The sequence below is a fragment of the Mobula hypostoma genome, chromosome 7 (genome assembly GCF_963921235.1).
Source record: "Mobula hypostoma chromosome 7, sMobHyp1.1, whole genome shotgun sequence".
NCBI classification, from domain to species: Eukaryota; Metazoa; Chordata; class Chondrichthyes; order Myliobatiformes; family Myliobatidae; genus Mobula; species Mobula hypostoma.
Genome location: NC_086103.1, coordinates 102,396,907 through 102,406,070, shown reverse-complemented (window position 1 = coordinate 102,406,070; position 9,164 = coordinate 102,396,907). Strand labels below are relative to the sequence as shown.

The following is a 9,164-nucleotide window of genomic DNA, read 5'->3' as shown; positions in this document are numbered from 1 at the left end:
TGTTTTTTACCAGCTCTTCGATGCCCAAATTGTTTTTCCACATTTCCCAGAGTATTACATCAGACAGTGCACTTCAAATGCAGCACAACTGCAAGTCAGTTTTTTCTTTAGGTAAGGAAGAAAGAAAGATTAGCTTTATTTATCACATCCACACCAAAACATACAGTGAACTGTGACACGAGGAAATCTGCAGATGCTGGATTTCAAGCAACACACATCAAAGTTGCTGGTGAACGCAGCAGGCCAGGCAGCATCTCTAGGAAGAGGTACAGTCGACGTTTCAGGCCAAGACCCTTCGTCAGGACTAACTGAAAGAAGAGCTAGTAAGAGATTTGAAAGTGGGAGGGGGAGGGATGGAGCCAAGAGCTGGACAGTCAATTGGCAAAATGGATATGAGAGGATCATGGGACAGGAGGCCTAGGGAGAAAGAAAAGGGGGAGGGGGGAAAACAGAGGATGGGCATGGGGTATAGTGAGGGGGACAGAGGGAGAAAAAGAATGTGTGTATAAATAAATAAATAATGGATTGGGCACGAGGGGGAGGTGGGGCATTAGCATAAGTTTTATAAGTCAATATTCATGCCATCAGGTTGGAGGCTACCCAGACGGAATATAAGGTGTTGTTCCTCCAACCTGAGTGTGGCTTCATCTTTACAGTAGAGGAGGCCGTGGACAGACATATCAGAATGGGAATGGGATATGGAATTAAAATGTGTGGCCACTGGAAGATCCTGCTTTCTCTGGCCGACAGAGCGTAGGTGTTCAGCGAAATGATCTCCCAGTCTGCGTCGGGTCTCTCCAGTATATAGAAGGAAACATCGGGAGCACCTGACGCAGTATGTCACCCCAGCCGACTCACAGGTGAAGTGTCGCCTCACCTGGAAGGACTGTCTGGGGCCTTGAATGGTAGTGAGGGAGGAAGTGTAAGGGCACGTGTAGCACTTGTTCCACTTACAAGGATAAGTGCCAGGAGGGAGATCGGTGGGGAGGGATGGGGGGGCCAAATGGACAAGGGAGTCACGTAGGGAGCGATCCCTGCGGAAAGTGGGGGGGGGGTCGGGAAAGATGTGCTTAGTGGTGGGATCCCGTTGGAGGTGGCGGAAGTTACGGAGAGTAATATGTTGGACCCGGAGGCTGGTGGGATGGTAGGTGAGGACCAGGGGAACCCTATTCCTAGTGGGGTGGCGGGAGGATGGAGTGAGAGCAGATGTGCATGAAATGGGGGAGATGCGTTTGAGAGCAGAGTTGATGATGGAGGAAGGGAAGCCCCTTTCTTTAAAAAAGGAGGACATCTCCTTCGTCCTGGAATGAAAAGCCTCATCCTGAGAGCAGATGCGGCAGAGACGGAGGAATTGCAAGAAGGGGATGGCATTTTTGCGAGAAACCTGTGACGTTTGCATCAACAACTAACGCAGTCCAAGGATGCAAGTGTCGCCATAATTGGAATGCCAACGTAGCATGCCCACAATTTACTAACCCAGATGTCTTTGGAATGTGCAGGGAAACCAGAGCACCTGGAGTAAACCCACAGTCACGGGGAGAATGTACAAACTCCCTATCGACAGCAGCAGGAACTGAAAAACGCAAACACGAGGAAATCTTCTGATACTGGAATTTCAATCAACACACATCAAAGTTGCTGGTGAACGCAGCAGGCCAGGCAGCATCTCTAGGAAGAGGTACAGTCGACGTTTCAGGCCGAGACCCATTGTCAGGACTAACTGAAAGAAGAGCTGGTAAGAGATGTGACTGGAGAGGCTGCCTGGCCTGCTGCGTTCACTAGCAACTTTTATGTGTGTAGCAGGAATTGAACATTGATTGCTGGGCTGCAGAGCATCATGTTAACTACTACCCCACCATGCCACCTGGTAGGTTGAACATGAGCCAGCAGCCGCACCACTTCATCTGACCAATCAACAAATCCCTGGTTCTCTCTCCCTCATGTTTATCTAATTTATAGTTAAATTAAATTGTGATAAATCAGCCCAGATTGAGGCTATAGAAACAAGGGTGAGGTCATAAAAGGGAAACTTTGATCCCCTAACACCAGGAAGTGCTTCACCCATGGAATGGATTACAGTGACGAGGCCAGGGAAATTTCAGTCAGGTGCTGCAATTGAAAAAGGAGTGTATGCTTTGTTACGTACCCCGTAACTGGGTTGCCAAACCAGCAGAAATGGATCACTCAGTTGGAGTCTGGAGTACTAGAACTAAGAAAGTTTTATTAAAGAAACAAGCAACACAGTAATCGAAAGGATAATAAATGCAACAATTCAACAATGATAACCACACATGTGCACAGAATTAAGATAACAGCATCAATCAAGCTCTATCGTTGTCTAGGGGTAAATGACCAATTTCAAAATGACTCAAAGTTCAGTCCAGTTTGTAGTTCATTTTGCAGTAATCGTTTCCATGGCGATGGACAAGGTGGGGGAAGAGAGACAGAATAGGAACAACTGATCATTCAGCACAGCTTCACTCACAGACCAGCGGGATGGCTCACAAACAGCATTTGGGCGGGTCCTTGGTGATGTCACCTGAGGTCACCGACTGTGACCCCTCCTCCAGATGCGGTCGATCCTCTGCAGTGAACCCGGCACCCAGGCAAGGGCGGACACACACCGGGTTCCCGCTGATCGTACCTTTCCACCCACTCGTGAGAAGCGTACCGCTTCCAGGGTCTCGTTACCTCGGGTGGCGTGTGTGTCTGTCTTAGCGAACCTGTCCCTTTTTATCCCCCTGCTGGGGTATCGCCTGTCCATCACTTCAAACAGTTCAGGGTTCAAAGGGGGGAGCCGCTCCAGACAGCTCTCCCTCCCACATCCCTTCATTACACATCTCCAGACGCTGCTCCATTGTTCCTTATCTCTCCTTCCCCTGAGGGCAGGTGGCGGACCAACTGCTGATGCCACTGATGCTAGCCCAGGCCAGCAAACATCTTAATTTTTATGTGTATTCTCGTAACACTTCCCCCCTTTAAGGATTTTTACCGGGAGGTAAAAATTACAAACATGACTACATTATCTGATACATACACAATATACATCTTTAACAGTTCTTTAGCTAATACAGAGAATTTGAAGCTGTCAACACCTTGACAGACAGTCATCACATTTTCTGTTCCTTTTACACGTGTTATTAATAATCCCTTAGACCAGGCTCCAACTCAGCAAACTTCATAGTGGCCAAAAACACTGATGAATTGCGACCAATGTAACCTCTCATTTGGTTTTGTCCCGGACCACAATAACAAGGGTCGTCCCATTCCGACTCAGTTTTCTCTCGCAAGGGCTTAGTAGGAGGGGGACGGGTATTGACCGCAGAGTTATTGCAAAACTTCCTGCAGTACCCCACCATCTCCAAAAGCCTTCTGAGGGCCCTCTTGTCTGTCGGGGTTGGGAGGTCAGCGATAGCCTGCACTGTAGCTTGCATCACTGCCAGCTGCCCCTGTGCCACCACAATTCCCAGGTAAGTGTCCTTCGTGTGGCCGAATTCATTTTTTTCAAGGTTCACTATCAAGCTGGCTTCAGACAGCCGTATTAAATTGCCAATACACACCTCTGTGTTCATCAGCCCTTTAGTCACTGAATTACTCAAAAAATATGGGTGTTGTTTGCTTGGTTGCCCTATTGTAACCACAATCACCCAACGTCCCAGTTCTTTGCATTTCCTCGGGACAATCAAACACATGGGTGCGAGTCGTTTAATTACTCCTTCGGGGATTAAGGGAGAGACCTTATCAGTAGACCTGGCCAAAACAATAGCCTTCTCCCATCTGACCGATCCCATCCTAATCTTTTCAAAATGGTTCTTTCCTCTTATCAAGGGGCCCCTAGCTTCATTGATTTCCACGCTAACACCGACTAGGTTTGTTAGCATATCAAAAGCCGGTGACCGTCTCAGTTCGCGTCGGTCATGATCAATAACATTTTTCCCCCTGGGCAGCCGGTAAATCTCTTTCATGATTCCACCAACTGTTTCCTCCAGCACCGCAAGATGTCCACCGGGGGGTACCTCGTGGGCCATGTTAAAAACCTCATCCCCATAACTCTTTTGCACCACCCCCCATTCCTCATCTGCGGGTACTGTACTTGATTTCCCTTTCTTCCTTAGCACTTCCTCCTCCGCACAATAGCTTGTCAAGGCTGTGTCAGAGAGAGCGGTCTCGGCAAAAACCATCAGCCCCTCGTCTCGCTCCTGCGTCTGCACAAATTCTTTCCTGGCTACTGCTACGTCCGTCCCAGCTCCCTCACTACCTCTTATCTCACTACACCCTGTCTCATACAAGGTTGGCAGGAATGTTTCAGCCAAATTCACCATCGCGGGCGGGGCCTCCATGCTGGCAGGCTGACCCGTCAATCTCACGACTGGGAACACGATTCCTCCGGCGATGTCATTACCGAGCAAGACTTCCACGTCTTTCATCGGTAATTCGGACCTCACCCCGACCGTGACTAGTCCAGAGACCAGGTTGCTCTGTAAGTGTATCTGGTGCAAAGGGACTGACTCTGTCCCTTCCCCAACACCTTTGACCTCTACCTCCCCAGTCTGGGTCTCTGAGCTAAACTCTAATACACTCTTCAATATCAATGACTGACACGCTCCCGTGTCTCTCCAGATCCGCACTGGAACTGGTTTTAACCTCTCCTTCACTGACACCAGTCCGGCCGAGATAAACCTCTCGCGCCCTTCCTGGACTTTTTCAGACCTGTCCTTCCCTAGCGGTTCGCTTAACAGCTCAATACAGCCATTCAAAATTTCCGCTTTTCCTTTCCCCGTCTCCTTCCTTGGGGCAAAGCACCTGGACGCAAAGTGTCCGACTTTCCCACAATTAAAACAGACGACCCCAGGAGACTTCCGACCAGACTGCTCCCGGTCTACCTTATCCTTTTCACTAGTCCCCGGCTTACTTTCTGACTTTTCGGGCGGACTCTCCCCGCCGTCCTGACTACCCTTCTGGTAGCCTTTACTCGGGGCAACCTTCATTTTATGCGTCAACGCATACTCATCCGCTAACTTAGCAGTTGCGGCTAACGTGGCTGCCTCTTTCTCATCGAGGTAGGGTCTCATACCCTCAGGGACACAACCTTTAAACTGCTCAATCAGAATCAGCTGCAGCAGTCTGTCATAATCCCCCTCTACCCCGTTGGTGAGCACCAACGCTCACAATATGTTTGCATCTCGCGAGCAAACTCCAAATACGTGCGGTCCCACCGCTTCCTCGCATTCCGGAACCTCTGCCGGTATGCCTCCGGGACCAACTCATAAATCCTGAGGATGGCCTCCTTCACCACCTCATACTTCTGGGCATCTTCCGCGGATAAAGCGGAGTAAGCTTGTTGGGCCTTCCCTTTCAGTACACTCTGAAGTAAAACAACCCACTTATCCCTCGGCCATTCCTGACTTATAGCCACCTTTTCGAAGTGGAGAAAGTACCGATCCACATCGGTATCGTCAAATGGGGGAACCAGCCTAACCTCCTGGGTCGCCCGGAACCCTCCACCTTGGTTCGGCACGAGCCCCTGCTCGGCCCTTATCTTTAACTTCTCCAGCTCAAATCCCTTTCCCTCTGTTTCTCCTGTCTCTCCAACTGCCTGTCCCTCTCTCTCTCTTCTCTCTCCAACTGTCTTTCTCTCTCTTGCCTTTCTACTTCTCTCTCCTGCCTTTCTAACTGCTTCTCTTCGTGTTCTAACTGCCGTACCCGGAACTCGTGCTCGAGTCTCAGTTTTTCAAGCTGTACCTGTACCGCGTCTCCAGCAGGTTTTTCAATAGACACCTCCCCCAGCTCACCTTGGGGAAACACACCTTTAGATACATAGTGCTCTACAATAGCTCTGTGTATCTCCTCTCTCCTCATTGTCGACTTCACCCTAGCAAGATTCACCCGTTTGGCCACAGCTATCAATTCCGATTTCCTGGCATCCTCTAATGCCTCCAAGGTCGGCGCCTTTATAAATTCCTCAACCTCCATTTCTGCTGTTTGTCTTTTCTTTCTTTCGGGAATTTTAACCCAATCAATTTACTCCGTCCCAAATTTAGCGTTCAAAATCGCGGACGAGAACCCCACTTATGTTACGTACCCCGTAACTGGGTTGCCAAACCAGCAGAAATGGATCACTCAGTTGGAGTCTGGAGTACTAGAACTAAGAAAGTTTTATTAAAGAAACAAGCAACACAGTAATCGAAAGGATAATAAATGCAACAATTCAACAATGATAACCACACATGTGCACAGAATTAAGATAACAGCATCAATCAAGCTCTATCGTTGTCTAGGGGTAAATGACCAATTTCAAAATGACTCAAAGTTCAGTCCAGTTTGTAGTTCAGTTTGCAGTAATCGTTTCCATGGCGATGGACAAGGTGGGGGAAGAGAGACAGAATAGGAACAACTGATCATTCAGCACAGCTTCACTCACAGACCAGCGGGATGGCTCACAAACAGCATTTGGGCGGGTCCTTGGTGATGTCACCTGAGGTCACCGACTGTGACCCCTCCTCCAGATGCGGTCGATCCTCTGCAGTGAACCCGGCACCCAGGCAAGGGCGGACACACACCGGGTTCCCGCTGATCGTACCTTTCCACCCACTCGTGAGAAGCGTACCGCTTCCAGGGTCTCGTTACCTCGGGTGGCGTGTGTGTCTGTCTTAGCGAACCTGTCCCTTTTTATCCCCCTGCTGGGGTATCGCCTGTCCATCACTTCAAACAGTTCAGGGTTCAAAGGGGGGAGCCGCTCCAGACAGCTCTCCCTCCCACATCCCTTCATTACACATCTCCAGACGCTGCTCCATTGTTCCTTATCTCTCCTTCCCCTGAGGGCAGGTGGCGGACCAACTGCTGATGCCACTGATGCTAGCCCAGGCCAGCAAACATCTTAATTTTTATGTGTATTCTCGTAACAGCTTCCAAAAATGAATTTGCCACTCTCTCTTTTCTAATGCCCTGTCAGTATTTAGGATTTTAGAATGCTTAAACATGCCGTGAGGTGCTACCAACTATTTCATTCAATCCAGGTTAACCTTGCTGCAATTATATAGGGCAACTGAAGTATCATGTACTCTGTTAACCTCTCTCTTATAAAAAGGGATAGTCCAGTTACTTTAGCAAACAATGACTGGACTGGTTCCAGAGAAGGTGGGATTGCCAAATGAGGAGAGATTTGGTACTAGGTATATATTAACCAGAGTACTGAAAAATGAGATTTCATTGTAACATCAAGTTTCTAACAAAATATGAAAATCATATATAAAATAGACACTGTTGCTGGAACTATGAAATAGATTCAGAAAATTGGTTGTAATTTAATCAGGATTGTTGTAATTTAAGGTATTTTTCTGCGTTACACTGTACTGTACAAAACAAATTTCACAACACATCAGTGATAATAAACCTGGTTCTGATTCAATCCTGCACCAGTGTACTATGTTTATTTTGTTACTTGTATTTGTACACATGTAAGTTATGTATTACTGTACTTATGTTAACTTTATGTTTGTCACGTACTGTGCTGCTGCTGCAAAAGCCAATTCTCATGGCGTTTATACCCTATGTATGTCTACTTTTGACAATAAATGTGAATTTGAATCTGGCACAATCTATGAAATAAATGCAGTGTAAAAGCAATGTATTTGCAAAATGCAAAGCTGTAATCCTTCCTTTTATCTGTACATTTCTGTCCTCTCTGTAGCATAACTTGATTCACTCCAGCCTTTGGCATCAAACATTAACGGCTTCATATTCCACATATTCCCTACTGAATATATTCAGTGTCGTTCACTTTGTTTTGCAGGATTCGAAAAGGTGGAAGCAAGGAGGCTATTTCCTCTGGCTGAGGAGTTTTGGGTAGGCCATTGGGACTGAGATGAGAAGAAACGCCGTCACTCATTTTATGAACATTTGAAAGTTTGCACCCTTCAGGTTTGATCGCTGTCTTCATTCTATATGGGGCTTTCTAACTTTTTCAAAATGCCGGGGATTGCGGGATATTAGAATAGCACAGGGAAATAGACGGTACAAACAGCACTACGCAGGATCCTCATTGCAATTTTGCTACCCTTCTCTCGCTTGGCTACGCATTGGCGTCACTCGCCAATCTCCGGAAAATATCGGTAATCTCCGCAAGCAATCGGCAATCTCCGGAAGATATCGGCAATCTCCGGAACCTGCAGTGGGAGGGAGCGCGGTGCATTGTGGCGCAGGAGCCGGTGATTCTCCATATTTACAGCAGCCGCCATTTTGTGTGTGTTTCTGCAGCGTCTCCGGGTCTTCGGGGGAGAGTAAGTGTGAAACTGCCGGAGGAGTTCCAGGAGAGGGCGGGTGGTCGCCTGTCGGTAGACGAGGTGAAGCCGTCCAGTACACGGTTGCTTCCCTTCTCCATAGCGTAGCCCGGGAGTGAGTTCAGGCCGCGGCGGCGGCCATGGGGAGGTCTCGAAGCCGCAGCTCGTCGCGCTCCAAACACGCCAAGAGCAGCAAGCACGGCAAGCGGCGGACGCGCTCGCACTCGCGGGACAAGGAGAGGCCGCGAAAGCGCTCCAAGTCCCGGGAGAAGAAGAGCCGGCGGCACGCGACCAACCGCGAGTCGCGCTCCCGCTCCCGCTGCCGCAACACTCCCGAGCGCATCGACATCTTCGGCCGCAACCTGAGCAAACGCAGCAGCCTGGACGAGAAGCAGAAGCGCGAGGAGGAGGAGAAAAAGGCCGAGCTGGAGAGGCAGCGTAAGATGTGAGTGCACGGGGCGGGAGGGCGTCGAGACACAGACTCCAACTAATCCGCCCCCCTCAACTCCCACGGCCTATCATCTAGGCCTCGGCATTGAGTACTGAATGATGTGGGGCCTGAAGGGAGGGACTTGTGAGGATTCCATTCGGGGGTGGTTCAGAGCAGTGCTGAGATGTCACCGTGCGTGGATAGAGAACGCGTTGAACCTTTGGCTCAGGTGGCCCTTGTAAAATGGTAGTTTGAGGGCTGTTCCCCTTAATGAGCGAAAATCAGATTAGAGGCTTCACCAGGTTTTGGCTGAAGGTCATATTTGTGAGTTAATATGACCACGAAAAACAATTGACGGTACTGTGTACAGCTTATTTTTCTAATTTTTATTCTTGCAGAATGGCCGATTAATAGTGCCAACTAAAATACGTATAAAGGAATAGAAACCAGGTTAA

The 9,164-nt window shown here is 48.7% G+C and overlaps 1 protein-coding gene across 2 annotated transcripts in view; it reads left to right on the top strand.

Moving 5' to 3' along the window:
• Positions 1 to 8,211: 8,211 nt before the first annotated feature.
• Positions 8,212 to 9,164, top strand: part of arglu1b (arginine and glutamate rich 1b) — a 66,687-nt gene continuing 65,734 nt past the window's right edge. The window contains exon 1 of one of the 2 annotated variants that reach the window (XR_010018671.1): positions 8,212 to 8,724. Coding sequence is in view for 1 of the 2 variants with exons in the window: in XM_063053743.1 (XP_062909813.1) it covers positions 8,420 to 8,724 (305 nt within the window). In the remaining variant the exon portion in view is untranslated. The remainder of the gene's footprint in view (positions 8,725 to 9,164) is intronic. The other variant, XM_063053743.1, reaches the window with a different exon arrangement.